The following is a 21,016-nucleotide window of genomic DNA, read 5'->3' on the forward strand; positions in this document are numbered from 1 at the left end:
AAAATTTATTTTAAATGCATTGGGCAAATACAACTGAGAAACTACAGATAAAATTGAGCTGGGGGTTGGCAGATGGACAGATACTGCAATAGGACTAACTCTGTTCTCAGATACTTACAGATTAAATTCCTTTGTAAGGAGAATAATCAATCCTAATACAGAAAGGATTGAAAAAGTTGGGAAGAAAAAGTTTAGTTCTGCAGTTTTAAAAAAGTTTAGTGCTTAGGTAGAACATTATTTTTGTTCATGAAGATGAACAGATTACTAAATCTGGAACCATGCCTGATATCTTGCACTTTGAGAATAATCTCTCCCTTTCTGTCACAGTATTTTATTGGGTCATCAGTAACTATTAAATGCCTGAGTGTCTGTCTTTCAAAAATACTGGCCTGCCATGTAATCATTGTTCCTTCTCCATTATTCAGTTAAACAGTTACAGAGTTAAAATGTTTATATGATAGACATTATTATAGTATGGCAATTTGCCTGTATTCTTCTTGAATGAATAATTTGCCATATCAACATTATTATTATTGAGAAAAAGCACCTCTTTATTTTATCACATTGTACCTTTTGTTACTAAAACTAATCATTGGGGATCATGCAGAAAATACAGTGAAAGGCAAAATATGAAAATCTCCTACGCAGGGCAAGCAACAATAAAACTCAGTGCCAGAGAGCCAAAACTACTTACTGTCTCTCCAACACTATCCACTGCTCTTCAATTCTATTTGATCTGTGCTGTAGCCCTCAGACACACAGATAACGAAATCATGCACAGCTAGCAACAAACAGCACCACTGAAACTCAGAAAGACAATCTGGTGAAAGCAACACCTTTTCAAGTCTGTCCACACAGAAACAGATCAATTCCAAAACAAATGTCCCTGTAGCATATGCACAAAAATATCCTCTTCCTCAGCCTACCCCTCTTCTCCTAGGACTACATTAGCAATCCGAAATAAATTTCAGCAGTTCCAGTTAGCTCTAATGTCACGCAGAAGCCTTTAGAAGATCACCAATCTCTCCAGAGATCACACTGTTCAAAGGTACATGAACAAAGGCTCTTTCAGCTTTAGCCTGTTGTGTACGCACACCAGAAAGTATTTTTACTATTGAGGCTGCTGTGACAAGCAATCAAAGGCAACCAACTGAGGAAGAAGCAGAGGAAAAGAGCTGCACATGTATTCAAAATGAATTATACCAGACAGGTAAGGGAAATGGAATCTAGAAAATCCTGTGAGAGGAAGGATTATTTCCAAAGACAGATTTAGAGGCTCCTTTCTCATCTGAAGTGCCCTTTCAGCAAGTTTTGAACTTGGAAATCTCAATAAATAACAGTATCTCCCCATTCTAAGTGTCTAGTGATACATGTTTCTTCTGCACCTTTGATTAGTTACAGAAGAGCTTGATACATAAGGCTTTCAGAAAGAAGGATCACATTTTTTGACAACTTCTTTTGACAATTCAGCACACTAGATTAAGATCAGTATTACAGTAACATTGCATGGCTAACTCAGTTTTATGCCTTATGAAAAACTTGGTGTTTCTTTAGAGCTGTTTATGAAAAAAATCACACCTAAGTATATACAAAGACTATACAACAAATGTAATAATTTTTAAATGGTTAAGTTCTTCCTCATGTAATTTATTATTAATTGGTTTTGTTCACTCTCTCTCTCAAATTTTACAAAATACTCTGCCTAAACAACAGATCAGTTCCAGATGAAGACTCATTACAGCACCTTGTTTGCAAAAAAAGAACATTTCCCTAGCTCTGTTAAGGAATGAGGGTGAAAATACCATATTATTTTTGTCCTGCTGATGACCTAGGTTTTTCACAGTTGTTATTTTTATAGGAATCCCATACTAAGTAAACTAGCAGCATAATACCTTTGCAAGACATCAAGCTCTGATTTATGAATTAGAACTTTATATGGTCTGTGAAATTTAAATTATAAATAGTTGTTGTTGACTGAAATATGTTCATTTCAAGTGAACAGCCACTAGCAGTGACCCACTTTGAACTTGAATGTAACAAAGTATATGGTTGTAATGTTAGCCCAAACATTACATTTCCAAAGACCTTAAAAAGGGGAACAGAAAGATGGAATAAATAGCAAATTATAACAAAAAAAAAAAAAAAATCAAGAATTACGCTGAGAAGCTCTATTTCAGGCAAAGAGAAGAAAAAATAACAATTCATGTTCTGCACAAACAATTACCTTTGACAGAGGAAGGGATAGCACACAAACACATCAGCCCTGCCACTGAGGGGTTTCTGCCATCTGTCCAGACCTTACTGCCTTATTGCAGCCTACAGTGCTTGGTTTTACACTCAGAGTCTAGAAAACAGCAGTGAATAAAAAGGTCACGAACTGATACTATTTTATTTCTTCACTCTGTGTTTTTGACATTTTGCTATGTTCTTTCATCAGGCGTGTGATGGCCTCGATCTCTGTAATTTCTTTATTAAGCGTGACCACCTGCTCACTGGGTTGCATGTGACTGCACCCACACGCCAAGCAGAAAAGGTGCCAGCCTGCCCCTGTCTCCTGCTGTATGAGTCCTCGATACTCTGCTCTTGCTCCCCTCATCTCCTGCACACACTCTCATGGCAGAAGGGAAGGAGAAGGAAGTTGGGGAAGTATGACTAGTAAGTGAGAGTAAAATGGAAGGAGAGTGAGCAGACAGGAAGCAACTAAAAATGGAAGAGGGGAACACAGTAAGGGGAAAAAAGGACAAGTTAGTGGCAGAGTGAAAAAGGAGGATAGGGGTGTAAGGAAGGCTTGCTCATAGCTTTTAAACATTACCTGGCACCATCATGCTTTACAAATTAGGAAAAAAAAAATTAAATATTTTCTTATGGTTAAAATAGAATTTTATCTATTATACAGATACCAAGTTCTGTATCATCTGCATGTTTCTGAGCACAAAATAGCTCACGACATTTAGCCCTGCTAAAGGACAACATTGCAAGTAAATGAAGAAAAATCAGGTCACACAGAGTAACCTGATAACTCAGAACAGTCCCCTGACCAGAAGGCAGGAGTCCAAGCACAGAATCGATAATAATCTGCCCAAAAGAGAGGACAAGACCACAGAAAGAGCATGAGACAGGCAGAAGCAGGTGAAAACTCACCACTGGAGCAGTTGGGTCCTCCCCAGCCAGGCTCACACTGACAGGTGTTCGGAGCAATACAACGACCGTGGACACATTTATCAGCACAATGAGCTGTCAGAGAAGGAAATAAAAAAAGAATTAAAGAAGAACTCTTAGCACTAGGAAAAATATTCTAAACTTATTCCTAATCCAGATCTTCCATGTCTCAAATATCTTTTAAAAGCAAAATAAACATTAATGTGTTAAAGTTTGATGGCATCTCTTCAAATAAACTTTCTTACTTCACTCTCTTCTATTTCTCCTAAGTTTGAAGGCTCCAACTAAAACCACGTTGGTGCTACTCAAATACTTTTGCATTTAACAAAGAGAAAATTATCCACATTTAATGAAAAAAGAGTCATAGTATGATATAGATTGGAAACCCATCTGAACATGGTCCTGGGGAAAAGGCTCTAGGTGGCCCTGCCTGAGCAGGGAAGTTGGACAAAATGACTTCCACAGGTCCCTTCGAACCTCAACCATTCTGTGATTCTCTGAAGCAAACTCTCACACCAAGAAAAAGGGGGAACTTCTGCACACATAAAAAAGGGAGTTATCTTGCAACAGCATGGATAAAATATGATTTGCAACACATTATTTTAATAATGATTTTTCTGAATAGTTGCACAGTTCAAATGAAGCACAACAAAACAGTGATGATTAAGGTAAGGCATGAGAAGTAAACCCTATGGTTCACTGCAACCTTTATTCTAAGTGCTAAGCAGAGCTGCTTGAAATTTTTCTTTACTTTTTTTTAATTTTATGATTTGCAAGCATGTGTTTCTACAGTTAGGGCTTACTTTGAAATAGAGCTTTTATTTGAAATTTTTAAGAAAAACTTGAAATGGCTTCAATACCAAGCACATCAATGTAACTGACTTACTTAGAATACAATACACTGAAGAGGAAGAATCTGCAACCAGCAACAGTTTGCTGGCATCATATTCATCACGAAATACCCTTAACTTTCCAAAATATATATACTGTAATACTTTTCTTCTGGTTTGAACAACAATAGAACTTAAAAAATGTGCACAGGATGAGAATTTTCTTTGTACCAACATTTCCAGAGAAACCATGACAGGAATCTGATAGGTATACCAATGAATACAAGGTGACTGATGGGAAAAAGACAAAGTTGGTGTTTACAAAAAGTTTAATGGGACTACAGGTGAATCATCTCAGTTCTGAATGGATTTAAAATGCTCTACAATAATTAGGAAAAAATACTTGAAAAATGTCCTGTCTTTTTCCTAATTAAACACAATGAAGCACATTGGTCATCTTTATATTTTGTGTGGCCAAGAAAAGGGAAAGCCACACAGAGATCAATCATATCTATTGCTAAAATCTTTCGTTATCTGGGATCACAGCCATTAATTGCATATTTTAACAGCCTTTAATTTTCATTCTCAAATTTATTTCTAATAAGCTACTTTTCAGATGTGCATTAAAATGATCTTCATTAGAAATCAACAGGGAGAATATGAATTTTTAAATTTTAGATGATACAAGATACTAATTCAAAGCTATTTCATTGTTCTCTATTTATTTATTATGAATAGAATGGCTTTAAATAATACATGACAATTTTCCATTAGTCTTATAGCTAGATATGAATTACTTGTACCTTTGAAGATCCTTGCCTAGTAAGTGCTACCTTGGGCACTGAAGCTCTCCCTAAACCAAATGTGTGGAAAATCTTACCAGTATGCCACAGGACAACAGATGGTAGCTGTACACATACACATCTCTGCACGTGCACATGTATGAATAACTTAGTGAATACCAACAAACTCAACCCAAATTCCCAAGCACTAGGGCTAAATTCAATAAAGTGACATTCGATCGCATACTCTGTGAGACAGATGCAAAAAATTACAAAACTGAAAACGTTGTAAGAAACTGCATGCAGCGAGAGGTACAGAAGAAGCTCTTTGAACATCCCCTTGCACTGCCCTCACAACATGCTGAGCACATAGGTCCTTCCCACAACCCCTATGTAACAGCACACGCTATGGTGCTGTGCAAATAATAATCAATTACTTCCAATAATAAAATAGACTTGTCTTAGAACAAATGTACAACAGAAGAAACTTCGGGTCGGAGTGTTTACAATGCAGTCATCTCGCAAATTAGAGCTGTATTCTTTTCTTAGCCACAATAGCATAAATCAACAGCAGCTTCTCTTCAGCCACTGAAGTGGTGTTTCAGTTTTCCAGTAGTAGAACATAAATCAAACACAAGTCTTCAAAATGGGCTACCACTACTGAGTCTCTATAGAAGTTATCTATAGGTAACAATGTCGGGGCGTTTGACAGCCAGAACTCTGCTGACTCTAATGAAAAAGAAATATGAGATAAGGACCACTGAAGGAAGTCGTGTAACAGAAATATTGTTGCTTCCAAATAAATTCAATGAAGATCAGTTAAAATTATATATATATATATATGGCATACAAATACACAAATTTCTTTCTCAAAGAAGGGATACATGTAATTTTTTAGTTTGAACAAAATAAACTAAAGCCAAGGATGTTTCAAAAAATGTTCAAGATATACAAAAGAATTAAAGATATCCAGTATTTCCTTTTTTTTTTTTAAAGTTTCTTAATGCCCCAAAATATATCTGATCAAAGAATGATTTCTTTCTACACTCTGGATATACATAAAAACCCATTTTGTAACCAAAAGAAATTATTCTCTAGACACCTGATGGGCTAACTGACTCCTGGCAACTGAACCCTAGTTAACATCCCTAAGAGACAGCATCTGTAAAAAAATTTTGCACTGATCATGGGGATAAGAGAACCAAAATTTACTACATGACCTACAAAAAAGTGTAAGGTGAGGACAACATGAAAAGCACTGGAACAAGCTGAAAAGACATGAATGACATCAGGGACCGAGAAACTGTTTTCTCTTGGTTTTCTATGGAATTGGTGGACATGATATAAGAAAATACCTATGTGCAAAAGCAGGTGAAAAACTTAACATTAAGTCTTTTTGATACTGAGCAGTGTAAAGAAGCACCAAAAATTCAGTGGCAGCAGTAAATTGCACAAGTCATATCTTCTTCTTTTTTAAGGGAAAAATCAATTATCATATGAAAAGCCATCTGAGCTTACTCTTGCCTATTTCCTTTTACACCTTATTTCCCTTTTTCTTCTGTGTCTTACTGTTTCCTTCAAAATCTTCTCTAAAATCTTGCCTTGTCCAACTTACAGGTCTATTTCAGCAGATCATATTCTTTCATTTTCTTAAAAAACAAAAGGTAGATTTGCTTTCTACTACAGAGTATCAGCTGGCTTCAAGTATCTATAAGATTATCTGCTGCTGCATGTGCAGTTCCTTGCAGCAGCCCTTTCCACACCACTGGAGGACCTGCCCCGTCCCCTGGATGCAAGCCCACCAGGCTGCTTGAGCTTCATTCCCAACTCAGTTGCAGGCACTGGTACTCCTGTAACCAGTTAAATGAACATGCCCTGCTGAGGAAGCTCAGCAAAGTGAATCAATGTGAAAAGACATCTGTAATCCACCCAGGCCATCGATACCCACTATTACAAGCAAGCTGAAAGCGATGTGAGGCAAGGGCTTGGCCAACATGCTCATAGACATGCCTCAGCACCACAGCTTCATACCAGGGGGATTAAGCCAGTCATGCTAGAGGCATAGAACGTATAATACAATTTTAGGTCAAGCTACCACTTTCCAACACTGATCATGTGTCTTGCACTGATATCAATGAAGAGAGGGAGACGGTGCTCCAGCTCAAGAGAAGATTGCAACTCAAATGCCTACCTGTAGGCTGATGGGCTCCGGCATAACCCCTGCAGTGCAAATGCAGATTGCTCCTCCATTGCTATACCTACTTAAAGTATTACAGCTGAGTGGAGTAACTCCTGTGCCTCATATGAATTCCACTTCTGAACTAGAGTATATATGAAGAGTGGAACATTGTAAGACTTGAAACTTCTGAATGGCATTTTATGAATCTGCCCACGGTGATTAAGAAAGTGACATGAAGTTATTTCATTATAAGTTGCCATACACGACATTTAGACAGCTGTGCATTGCATTATCTGATGTTAAAAGAAGATACAGAAGAATTTCCAGTAACAAAAGTTGAAAAAAGATATTTTTATCTTCAATGAAAGTTTATGCGTGCATTTTAGGATCTGTTGCTTTTTCATTTTGAAAAGCCAGACATAAATAAATTAACATAAGCAAAGATTGACATATTTTGGCTGTAATTATGCACATTAGTAAATGACCAGGAGAATGAACTATGGTTCCACAATTAGACTTCCACCTTTTAAACAAATTAATCACATCATCAAATGAGCAAATACGTGAAATCATACTTGATTTAATGAGATTTCATACCTGAAATCTATTAAACAAAATTCCTATCAACTTTACAGAGAATTTGTATTAGGAAGACTAGAGCAATGTCTGAACTGGGCCTGCTTTTGGATTCTAAGTAGATCTCCATATTATTTCTTTCAGATAAATGACTTCCGACAAAAGAAGTCATACTACATGCCTGACTGTGCTTCATGTTTAGCATTTCTACTAATACCACTCTATCCTGATTTGGTTACCTGAACATATTCTTTGATTAATGCTTTTTTCCTATGCTTGATGACCAGTTCCTATTAAAGGGAGTGATCCAGCTATGCATTAAGATAGATGATTTATTTTATATTTCAGGTCTAGCGGAAATTCAACAGGCACATTTCTCCTTTGATGTTCTTAGAAATGCTACACTGTCAGAAACTGTATATGAAGTCAATGCCCAAGCTACCAAAATGCTACTAGGATCATTCTCCCTTCTGCATGTGTGTCAATCTACAAGAAATCCACCAGAAAAGGTCTTAGTCTTTGAATTCTTTAATTTCAGAAACATGCTAAAAATTGAATGGACTTTGTAAAAGTAAAAACAACAACAACAACAAAAAACAAACCCACAGAAGACTGCACTTTTTGTAAAAACTTCTCAGTCTGTAGCTTAGCCTAGCATCCATATGCCAAATCTTCTAGGGATTGCCACTGATATTAGGAGATAAGTGACAGTAAATTATTTGGAATAAATAAGAGACTAAGTCAATCTCTCAACCTGGTATGGGCTTTCTAAGGCCAGGAGTAAGTTCCTTTATAGAAATTAACAGAAAGATTCTATCTTTGTATCTGCATATAAACTGCATTCAGATCACTTCAGGAAGTCCATCAGATCTAAACATTAATAACATGCACTGTAATTTTTAAGAGCAAAAATAAATAATCACCTGAGCTCCAGTTAGCCTATTCTTCTGCAGAGATACTGGCAATAGGGAAGTCAGAAGTCAGAAATTTGCACATTATTCATATCCTTTATAAACACGACTTATATGAGGAGAGTACACACCAGGATAATACTGGAAGTACTAACAGATATATGTATGCTTATAAAAGTCCAAGTACTGACCCCACATAATGTTGGAATTAAAATTAAGATATAATTTTTTTTACCCACCCATTTGAAGACAAATCCAAATGGCACAACTAATAAAACACAGGATAATTTTTCTATTCAGCATGACTGAATGCTGCTTGCCATAATAAACACAATCTGCAAGAGAATATATCTATACTGGCCAAAAGTTACACCAAAAAAAAGTGTCTATTATAATATTTATTAACATCATGTAAAACTTCCCCAAGAAGTTCCCTGAAAAGCTTCTAAGGGCTGCAGTTGGAGACTGACTTCTGATGCCACTTTGTCACTTACTTATAGTGATGAAAATGCAGAATCATTTCACCAAACTCAGAAACATTGAAAGACAGGTATCTGAGTTGCTTAACAGACTTTTTTTTTAAGCTTATGGGTGGCTGTAGTGGGGTGGTCTTTTCCATAAAACTCTTAACAGATATCTACTTCTAGTGTGACTGTCTTCTTATCAATGGCATTAGTCAAACAAAGAGGATGCTAAAATTCTGTATCAGAGTTTGAACAATTTAGAGTACAACAGTTATTTTTAATTTAGAGAAGAATAAACAAAACAAAAATTTCCATATGTGTGATAAAAAAGGCCTGGTTATATATTTTCCATATATATATATTCCACACATATGTATATCTATATACACATATACACTGAATCCAAAGACAAAACACAAAAGGAATTTTCATGAAAAAGTGAAAACACAAGTTTCACCTATTGAAAGTTTTCAGGAAGAAGTATGGAACTTAGAGTCACAATTCCACAGAAATCTTATATCCTAAAATGAACTCAAATTAATCTGTTCAGACTGGACTCCAAAAGACTCATAAAACCCCCACTTAAATTTCAGCCAGTGCTTTTCGCTGGCTATTGGTCATTCTCTTCCTTTGCGAATACAAAATTTACAGACTTCAGCAACACGAGGCTGGCACATTCTTGCAATTCTTTATGCAGTGATAAATAATTCTCTTCCCATTATAGGCAGTGAAGTGGCATTACCACTGGTAAGTACTACCTCTAAGGGAACAGGGACTGGTGAGTATTCACGCTGTAGATTCCTAATTATTATTTTAAAAAGGAAGTCACAAGATTTCAATTCATCACTGTATGCGTTGAAGTGTTGAGTCATATAAAAATCATCTACCAGTAGAATTTTCTAATTGAGCTTTCTAAATTGCAAAGTCAAATAAAGGAACAAACAAACAAATAAACATCAACAGTACCACAAATATTTTAGCCTTTTAGAAGCATCCTACATCCTCCACTAAGTAAAAAATAATACACACTGCATGGAAAATAAAATTACCCTAACGGAAATGCTGTGCACATTGTGGAGCAAGAATAGAATAAAAGAAGATATCCGCAACACTTCAAATGGCTTTGATTCTCTTCTATCTTTGCATATAATAAAGGGGGGAGGTGCATGTGTGTTCTTCAATGTGGTCGCCATTTTCTTGCAGATTTTGTGTTGGCTTTCTGCCAGTGATATATCTCCTATGATGACATAGGAGAAGAGTCCTCCTCACATCACTATCTCTTACCATTTGTTCTCAACTGACAGCATCACACTTGCTTTCCAAGTTAAACTGGACAACTATTATTATCACAGTGTATGCAGGCATCATCTACTCTAGTATATACAAGTTCTCTACGAAGAAAGCTGGTTGAAACAATGGAAAGCATGAAATGTTTGCCACCTTCTATTAACAACTGAGCTCCTCCTTTGCCCTGAATCCTCAGCTCTAGTTGAAGATCAAGAGGACTGAAGGTATCTCAGTGCCTTCCAAGGTCAACCATTACAGAAGCAAATAAATGCAAAGTTAGTTCCACTGAAGGATCGTTATTTTTACATAATTTGAAGTCTGAGGCATTCCAAAATTTCTTCGAAAGTCAGAGCAGATATGCCCTGAATATCAGCATCTGGCATCTTTTTATGTAATAACAGCAAAAAATTACTACATCCAATGTGATCTGAATTTACTAGGTTTTGAGTATTACTATGTTAATATAGAATGAATTTACTACATATACTATAGCTATGTAAAAGCTGTAGTCACATAAGAGACTCATCATCACACTTCTCGTGATCAGTCAAACTGTTATATTCTTCAAAAAGTACACTACTTAATAAAAAAAATTAATCTTTAGTTCGTTTAATTATACAGCATTCATATGTGCTGTATAATTCACATACAGCATTCATATATGCTGTATAATAACCAAATGTAGTTAGAAATTGGTTCATATAAGTCTAATACATACATGTTAAAAACAAAAAGGTTAAAAAAATTGCCAACCTGATCTCAGATAGATGCATTTTTTTAAAAAGTTGATTTTTAAAAATATCATTTTGACCTTGCTTTTCCCTGTGCGGAAATCACTTTAAATCAAAGATCTTACTGCTGCATTTTCAAATTCCAGGAAGTTCCGTAAAACAAAAATACATATGAGGATAGTATGATGTGTTATGACATTCGCAGGTCATGATCTTCCAGGGATACAAATAAATCCTGTCAGTCACTTCCAGCCTGCACCTCACAACAAACAGAAAGGCACAAATTAAGAAACTACTTTGCATTTTTATTAAATAATTAAATTTAATGTACATACTGATATTGATCTTCAGACTCTTGTTTATCGGTAAAGACCAAAGACTTATCCACCGCACTGCCAATTCCTAAACTGGGTTGCGAAATCCAGTGGCAGTGACAAGTCTCTTACGCATTATTTCACAGAACTTTTTCCTGGACAAGCTTCTCCATACCTTGAGTGCTATGTTTCACCACTGCCATTACAGCTGTCAGGCAGACAATAAAACAATGAATGTATCTCCATTTTTCTCATTCTCAGCTGAGGAAAAAACGCCAGGTAAAGCAGGGTTAGGCTGAAAACATGCTGTTACATGAGCCAGCTTTTTGCACGTGCCTAGGTCCAGGTCCTGCTCCAGGGCGGTGGGAGCGTGCCAGCAGGCTCCCCATGCAGACCAGCAGACTCAGGGTTTGACTCAGGGACATGACGCAGAGCTTCACGCAAGAGGAGCCAAAGCAGCTGCCAAAACAGCTCACACACTGTGGCCTTCCCAGTAAGCTGGGCTTTTCATTTTTTTCTCTTGGGAAGGCTTGCCAATCGGTTGCCTGTTCAGAAACTGGGCAGCAAGCCCAAGAGCAGTCCCAGCAGGCCAGAGGCTTCAGGCCTCACCAGTCTGCTCTTACAGGGCCCCACATTTCCAGAAAAAATTCAGCTATACTGCCTCAGTCCTTCTGACATTCTTCATTAAGGTTCTGAAGGTTTTTTAAGTCTCATTATTAGAGGAGCTGAAGAAAAAACAAGGAATGGATATAGCTGTTTTCCACTATAATGTATGCCCTTTCTGTTTCCTAAATTTAATAAAAGTATACGCACAGGTCAGCATCACAAATGATGTTACAGACAAAAGAGTGCCCCTGATGAGTCCAGTTTTTCAAGGAGATGAAAAGATGAAGAGATTCAGTTCCCTGATTTCTGGAAAACTTACTGTTGTAGCCCGTGCTGCCCAAGTGCCTTCACAGGGACAAATAATTTGAAAAACTATTGAATTAGTTTCATTTTTAGCCCTACACATTTGCCCATCTCCAAGGATACGCCATCCTTCACAGTCGCAAGGATACGCTTACCTATCACAAGTTCCCTGCTGTCAGTCCTGCCGACAGGAGCATCTAGCTACCCAACCAGCTATATGACTTTGAACAACCCTGTGTTAAACTCCTAACCACATGCTTCCAGGGCTCTGGATTAACACCTCCTCTATTTTTATTCTGCCTTTCTACTATGCTCTTGAATGAACACCATTTTAAGAATCAGACCTTCCTAGGTCTGCACAAGGCCGAACAAGAGAGAGAGAGAGCTGAGCCAAGGCCACCACAAGGCTCCAGACACAGCTTTTCCCTCTTTAGACTTAGGAAGATGTGGAGGCAGGGGCACATGCCACAAGAAAAGGCGGTGTGGCCATCTTCAAACAGTTGTTACAGATCTTGGTATCTGCAAGAGAGGCTAAGCATGGGGATCAACTGGGGCCCATGCTAAGGAGAAAAATCTTCTATTTCCCTTCTGGTTTTGAACCTTGAATTTATTTACTGTGTTGGGAAATGCACTGGCACTTGTGCTGTGCATTTTCCATATGATCATTAGTTAGAATCACATCAAGGTTGGTTACTTAGACATCTGAGATCCAATTATCCTGTCATTTGCATATGCACACCAACTGACTTCAACGAGAGCTGCATGTGCACCACTGATGAATAACTGAGCCTCCTTAACTCAGCTTCCACAAGTTGCCCATCAAAGGGGAGTCTAAACCAGCATTGTGACAAACATACGGAACTTCAAAGCAAAAAGAAGGTAAACTTACGGACACACATCTCCCTGCTTTCATAAAATCCAGGGCAGCACTGGGATTTACGCCTGTACATTGTTTTTTCACCATGTCTGTAGGCAGTACGGTAACTGATCCTAAAGAAAAGAATGAATGGTTGTAACATACAATTCATGGTCAGAAACAAAACAATATATATTCTTACATATTTTAAAAAATCAAGTATCAGTAGGAGGAGAGAAAAAAAGCTCAAAGAGACCTTGATTTATCTGTTGCTGACTTCAAGAGTCCTAGTGGTTCCCCAACAAGCCTTATGCCCGTGGGTGGCTGGGCAGCAGGAAAAAAAGTTAAGGATTTTGGCTACTTAACTAATATGCAAACCAGAGCATCGCTGCCTTTGCCATTAGCATCCCCTATGGAGGCTAAATCCTGGCAATACAAATCAGTTTGCTGGGTCATTACAGCTATCAGTGATCACCCTCCCAAGGGTGAGTCAGTCTTCTAGGGGCAGAGATGTCATGAAAAGAGAAGTTCTGGTCAAGGCAAGAGGCAGGAAACATCAAGGGAGAGCTCAGACCTCCTGCCGCTCTGTCGAACGCAGCCCTGCAGGGCAGTGGAGAAATCAGCACATAAACCCATCAAGAACTGCAGAAAATACAGCTTCCTTCTGACACAAGCAAGTAATATTTATCAGAACCGGGCTCTCCCACCACTCTCTCTCCTCTCTACTCCCCACCATGTCTGTAAAACTGTTCCCCCGGCTCTCCTGGCAGCTGACCACAGACTCCACCAAGCAGTAAACACATCCCCACAACACCCAAGACAGTCTGGACTGCCAGCAAAGAACAGCTCGTATATAAATGGTGTTTTAGGTAAACAAAGTGTAATCTCTTTTTGAACTCAGAATCTGCTTTTTATGTACTATCCGTACTGACCCATCTCCTCCAGCTGCTGTGCCCTGGGGAGACTTTCCCTGGGGTTCATACTTATGGGCATATGCCTCTGAGGAAAATGCTTCTCACAGCCATCACCAGTTTTTAATCATTCACCCCTTGCTTATTTTCTGCAAGCACAAGGAGTTTCATTTAACAAATCTTTTTTTTTTTCCTTTCAAGTAGCATACACTTTCCCCAGAACATAAGGTTGCAAGTAGCAAGGGGTCTGTCACGACATTTCTGAAGAAATACACCTCACAGAGTCTGAGGAATACAATTTTGTACATTGCATGCTTTTTCCCAACCTGTTCATTTTCTGTTAGCACTTCATGGGATGATACACCCTGACCTACTAATAAAACATATGTGGCATTGCTTGGACAAGCATTTTCCAGTTGACACAGACCATAGCAGTTAGACACAGAAGTCACTATAGCTACAATAACCTACTTATCATGCTTGATTTTGACAGACACAAAATCTTCACAAATCTACAATATCAGCAGTCTGACAATATTAACAATTATACATCACCTGTGTCGTGTGCACTTAAACCAGTTTAGGATGTCAGTACAACTGGTGTAGTAAATTTGATCAAAAGGATGTGGATATGACTCTTGCACTGTAACTGAATAACTGGGAGAGAGAGAGAGAGAAAGCACACAGATTATTGAGCAAGTCTTTTATAGTACAGTCTGATTTAAGTAAGTCTTTTACAGAGTCCTGGTATAGAAAGGAATAAATATAACAAAATATTCATGTGCAACAAAAACTCACAGAAAGTTCAAGTTTAAGTAAAACATGAATCAGCTAACTTTATAAAACAGAAGATATCAATTGAAAGGTTTTTCTTCCACCAAGCAAAGAAAAATATATACGCAGAGAGCCATCAAGTCTCTACTGTGTAATACATTTGATGAAATAGTACGACTAGACATATAAAGAAAAGTAATGTAACCCTAAATTTAGAAAAAACAAAACACCTGTGTCTCAAATGAGCAGCAAGTTGAAGTAATGTGTACTACGTGTTCTCCTGTGGCCATAACTTTTACTAACATCACTAGATAGCTGGAAAACTAGCTAAGCGCCAGAAAACAAGGTTTCTTCTGTTACCATACAAAACAGAAAAATCTCACTGGATTTTATGAGAAATTTCTGTTAAAAACTGTAGCTGTATCCACAGGAAAACATCTTTTTTGGTAGTGGAAAGGTCTGCAATGTATTTGGATACTAAGTGGGTGTTAGCACAGAAATACACTTATGTAATAATTACTGAAAAATTATATAACAGTTATGCCATCAAACAGTTTATTCAGCCATAAAAAATTATAAAATATTAAAGTCCATAACCTGTTTTGTTTACTGGCTAATTTTTAACAGAGAACCTTTTTTTTTTTTTTTTTCAGAAATACTGTGCTGAAGTCCTATAATTATTTTCTGCCAAATTATAAGCACAGTATCCTAGAAATAAATCTACGCTCTGAAGTCCAGAGCCTCCAGAGCTGTCAGTGGGGCAAGAGTAACAGAGCCCTGTTGCAGAAGGGAAAGATATTGAACCATCCTAGAAAACTCTTCAGCAGGCTGTTTGTGCTGGCAGTCAGTCAGTCGTTGATTGCGCAAGGGGGTTAGAAAATATGAGAATGCATGGCAAGTTCTTGCAGTAGGACTAATTCCCAGGACCAGCCAAAATACTAAGTACGTAGCCCGTCCAGCTTTCACTCACTTTCACTCACATCCCCTTTGACCTCTCAGCACCTATTGCAGGGTAACAGTCACAATCTCCTCTTCCTACTGTCGTCACCTACGCTGAGGGAAAACACATCCAGACCCACTTATTCTAACTGCCCAGAACTTACTCCCTGTTTTTCCTATGTCCATATGAAGACAAGCAACCTTCATCCATCCAGCTCTCTGACCTAGTCCAACAAAAATGCTGGTGGGGTGCCGATGCTTGCCTGAGGCTCTGTGCTCTTTGTTTGAGGCAGGGCATGCTCTACGCCTTCTTGCTGTGATCAGGGTTCATTTGTAAAGACCATTTTATTACTGGCTGGGTAGATTTAATTAAAGCATATAGCACTGCTAGTGACAGCAGCAGTAAAGAGCTTGTATCTAGGGTTTTACTCATTCACACTTAATGTACCTTTGTTGCCTGGCTCTGAGCAACAGTGTGAATGTTTCGTTAAGTTTACTTGGAGTTGCTCCCCATTTCTGAGACTCAGCAGAAGAAGGAAAAAAGTTCATGCAACAGAATGGGCATGCTTGCTAGATATATTTTTCTTTCTGCAACCTTTGATTAGTTTGTTTTAAAATACCTTATGCAATGTAAATAGTTATATTTGGGGTTTTTCCCCCATTTTGCTTTTGCTACATTATAGCTTCCCCCAAAACTACTTTTATCTATAAAAACAGTAAACAAAGCATACACAGTATAGGGCATTATCCAGTAACATCATAAACACGTGCCTGAATACTGTAAATAGGTACTTAGTATGGTAACTACTTCATATACACATTGTTGTATAAGCCAAATTGTACACAATGGTAGGGGCAGAGACTCCAAATGCTTCACATGAAGCTCAGATAAATTCCTGGGGAAGGTCCTTAGGTGATGATTTTTTTTTGAGAGAGAGAGACTTTATAAAAAAGTGAATAAAAGTTTCAATTTTCTCTTAAAGATTCAGCCATTACAATTGCAAATAAGTGTACAGTGGCTTAGCAGCAGTCCCAGTGATTAAACATAAAATGCAGTTTACCTTAAATGCAGGAAATACTGATGTCCTCAAGTGAACAGTTAGACTGTCTCAGGGACTACCTGATCACCCATGGGCATCATAATAATAATAATAATACCATAAGGCTTGGTTTCACTACTGTAACCTTTATACAGGAAAAGTACAGCAAATGCTTGTGGCTCAACCTCTCCTACCCATTGTGGCATTCTCCTTGTAATTAACGTGAAACTGGGTGAACAAACAAACCAACTAAATTGATTAATTTCTTTCTGTATCTTATAAATTTCTGAACCTCATAGAAAAAATTAACAACAAATCTTTTTTCAGTTTCTGTGAATGTTGAATAGGAAAGAATCAGCATAATAAAGTTTGGCCAGACTCCAATATGGTTAATTGTATTTTGCTTAGGTAAAAGCTTCTTTTCACTTAAATTGAAAAAAAGCTATTTTTATTCACTTCTTGTACCCAGATGGTTGTGTAATATTGCTGGTGCCACAGTACTGTTTTTTGCATCCTAACCCCTACTGCAAAGATGACTGCATTTCAGCCCAGTGTGAAATAGCCTTTTACTTATCCAACTTACCTTGGCCACGCAGTAATGCAAAATATTTTCCCAGTTCACGACTCAACTAAAATCTTTAAATAATTTTAAATGTGCCAAGTAAAACAAAACAAAATTATTACAATTGGAATTCATGTCATGTATTTTCCAGAAGAAAATATTACCTTTCCCAGTGGCTACACACATTGGGATCTTCCAGATTCAAAGATAAAGTTGTCCCCATCCAATGGTACAAGAGTATGACAGGGAAGCCAAAAAATGAGTTCAAATGAAGAGCCATCTTTCCAAAAAGGCGGCTGTGAGAAAAAATATTTACAATACATTAACAGTATTACAGAAAGGACAAAGGAGCTAAAACTATTGACCCATATACAATCAATATATATAATATAAAGCAACAGGTACTTCAAGAAACACACACTGCTTGCCTAGCAGCAGCAATATCACACCCATTTTGGAAGAATAACCCAAATGGAGTAGTTTCACATGAGTGGCAGGGCATCAGTTGCTGAACAAACTACATTTTAGAGGTCCCACTGTTCCATCAAATTGCAGGCAGCCAGGCTCAGTCTCTTTAGTGATGGTTTGTCCACAGCAAACAACAGAGCTGCAATTTAAAAGAAAGGCTGGCATTTGCTCAAGACCGCAAGAGTAGAAAGGTTCGGCTGATGACACACCGTCAGAAATCCTGCACATCACTTTTACTCACAGGAAGGGTTTGTGCTACCCCATTCATTACCAAGAGCACCCCCAATTCCTGCAGCCTACCCTGACCTCTTTTAAAAACCCCAGATGCTGCCCCACCTCAAGCAGCACCTTTTGTAAAACACTCCTCCCCCAAATTACACACTGACTTCATTACGTGGCCTCCCAAAGGATGCCTGAGGACCCAGGGCCCAGGCCAGCAAGGGGGGCGATGCCCAGCGTCTGCTTGGGAAAGGCTGCACCCTAACACCCAGGCGCTGCCTCGACCTGGGCACCTCCGTAAACTGCCTTCCTACAGGGCCCAGGCAACAGCATCATGTGGAGAGATGCAAGTCAGAGGAACAAAAAGCAATATAAAGATGTTCTGCAGGACTCAGGGGGTGGTGGTGTTTATTTTTTAATGCAAATATAAAAGCGAAATTATATATGTGCATGAATAGTCCTTATCAGTTCTTCAAGACATCAGTTCTTCTTCAAACAACACTACTGGAAGGTGCAATTCAAGCTCAGGACTTGCAAAAAAATGGCATGGTGCTTTTACTAACTAACCTATAATTCTCATGCAAAACAAATTAATTAATCAGGGGGAGGGTTTAAATGACTTTGTTTTACATTGTTAACAGACAGCCTCATATGTTATCCTGCATTGTTAGTGCTCTTTAAAGTTAAATTCCCAATATAGTTTGCAAAAATACCCCCTCCTCTGCCAGCTGTACAATTCCCAAATAGAATAAACATTCTGCTCTTAGAAAAAGTTATTGTAATAACATAAAAATCTAAAAGATTATCCTAACACTTTGACTAGTCTTTCTTTGTTTTCAAGCAAATGATCTTAATTTTCATACCAAAACACTTAATCCAACCTGCCATTAATCCACAAATGCCAGAATGAATGCTGGTAATAGGTAACTTGTAATGATTTAAGCTACTATATTTCCCTTTCAGTCAACATTTGACCTTATATCCTCATTTTCACACAAAATTTAACACTATATGGCTACAGAGATCACCACAAAAAAAAAAAAAATCATTGAGTCTAATCTGTAGTATAATAAGAAAATAATTACTGATAAATATGTTTGTTTTGAAATAATACAAATACTTTTAACAAAGTAAATTATTCAGAAACAGAAATCTCTTATTTTAAATGTTATGGAACAAAATAAAGCAAACCACACCAATAACTTTATTTTAAGAGAAAAAAGTCCACTTTGTGCCATAAAAAAAAAAAAGAAATGAAATAGTCTTACTTTACAATACCTTCTTCAGAAGTCAACATAAAAAAAGCTCACAAAAAGAAACTATTATATTTAAACTATCTGAGGATACAGAGATGATCCCATTTTGCTAAATCCCTCTTGAAAAATCAGGACTGCTGAAAGATATTTCATGGTCTGTAACTGTTTCTCTGCATGCACATTGCATAGCAAAGTAGTCAATGTGCAGTTGTTTAAAAAGCAGTAAAAGCAGCTGTATTTTCAGCTAATAATTTCAACAAAGTTGTGATTTCCTTCATTGAAAATAGTCACTGCGATTTTGCAGACTGTAAACTTTATTTCCTTTTTTCTTTTATGCTCCACTTCAGTAACTTTCCTTTTGGATACATTTAACAAAATTTAAAATTAAAAACAAAACAAAAAAAATCATTTGCATAAACCCCCTAGTGTAAAACTTGATTGCATTCCAGATCTTTTGCTTAATTATTAAGGAAAATCAAAACAGAAAATCAGTACAACTGATTAGCATTGCTAAAGTGTTTATATTAGCAATAAAAAATGTAGATGACTCATTTAACTCTTGCTGTCTACAGTTTGCACTGAGATACCCTGTTCAGACATTCACTTTTCTTATTATACATTACTTAAATTATCTCACCCAATAATACATCAGTATCTTAACTATCTACATATACATAGTACCTGTGCTTTAAGTACTGAAAATGCTCATGTTGGAGAACACCTTCTCTATGCAAATTAGCCATTAGTAGATGTATGAGAGAGTAAATAACTCATGCTAAAACAGAAAGCAGAAAGCTCCTCTGACCTCCTACAGCACATTGTATAATTTACATTCCTGAGTTATAAACAGGAATTTTGCTACCAGGCATTCAGCTTTCTACTGCGAGTAGCACCACTGACCTCCATGAAAAAGATCTTCAGAGAGGCAAATGGTTGTTCCCAAAATGCTCTCCAATACCCAGCAACATGTTTGCATATGGAGGGAGGCGGGGAAGAAGACATTTTTCAAGCTTAATATGGGAGTTAGCAAAATACATTTTCCAATCATTTGGATTGTTAACCAGCAGGTATGACTCTCTCAGTGCAGCTGAAGTCTCTGACTTCACAACCTGACGCCACACAACAAAATTAACCTTGTGCATGGCACTTTACTGCTAGGTCTTACTTCCGCTCAAGTACACAACAGAACATGTATGTTTCAACAGAACACTAAAATCTTATTGCTCCTTAGCATTTTTTTATACTATTAAAGGCAAAAACTTTAGTTGACAAAGCTGCATCTTTACTGTCATTTGGGCAGGATCTTTAAGGCAGGTGCTGTGCAAAATGAGGTCTGTTTAGCTCAGAGACTTCTCTGTTTCCCCGGACTTTAATACAAGCCCATGGTTTAAAAATGTTAACAAGAAAGCAATGCAGCTGCATGAAGCTACCATAGACTACTCCCCTAAGTTTCTGTAATCTAATTAGGGAAATTTAGCTCATTATACATTTATTATATCCAAGTCAGATATTAATAGTCATCAATAATAGTCATATTAAAAAATTAACCTGATCATCCCAAGGTATATTACCATCACTAACAAGCTCATTTTAAAATGGTGTAACAGGTGTACAGGTATCCCAAAAATATACTCCCATAAATTACAGGTACTCCCCTAAAATACATTTTAATGTGAGCAACTACACAAACTACATTCATCTTACTAGTAAGCAGATGAAAAAGCCTGTATGTGCACTATATAAACACAGACAGTTAACCATTACTACCCATCATCTGAGATTTGTAGGCACTTTCTTTGCCACTACCAACTGTGCTGACAGTTTTGCACACGTTTTGCTTTGGTTTGGT

At 37.4% G+C, this 21,016-nt stretch overlaps 1 protein-coding gene across 2 annotated transcripts in view; it reads right to left on the reverse strand.

Moving 5' to 3' along the window:
* MEGF10 (multiple EGF-like-domains 10) overlaps nt 1–17,504 on the reverse strand; it is an 81,179-nt gene extending 63,675 nt beyond the window's left edge. Inside the window, exons 1-4 of one of the 2 annotated variants that reach the window (XM_010566068.1) lie at nt 17,389–17,504; nt 14,465–14,566; nt 13,032–13,132; nt 3,142–3,234 (exon numbers count right to left, since the gene is read on the reverse strand). In XM_010566068.1, coding sequence (XP_010564370.1) covers nt 3,142–3,234; nt 13,032–13,132; nt 14,465–14,566; nt 17,389–17,504 — 412 coding nt within the window. The remainder of the gene's footprint in view (nt 1–3,141; nt 3,235–13,031; nt 13,133–14,464; nt 14,567–17,388) is intronic. The other variant, XM_010566069.1, reaches the window with a different exon arrangement.
* Between the last annotated feature and the right edge of the window lie 3,512 nt (nt 17,505–21,016).

The sequence above is a fragment of the Haliaeetus leucocephalus genome, unplaced genomic scaffold (genome assembly GCF_000737465.1).
Source record: "Haliaeetus leucocephalus isolate CR32 unplaced genomic scaffold, Haliaeetus_leucocephalus-4.0 Scaffold203, whole genome shotgun sequence".
In the NCBI taxonomy this organism is placed as follows: domain Eukaryota; kingdom Metazoa; phylum Chordata; class Aves; order Accipitriformes; family Accipitridae; genus Haliaeetus; species Haliaeetus leucocephalus.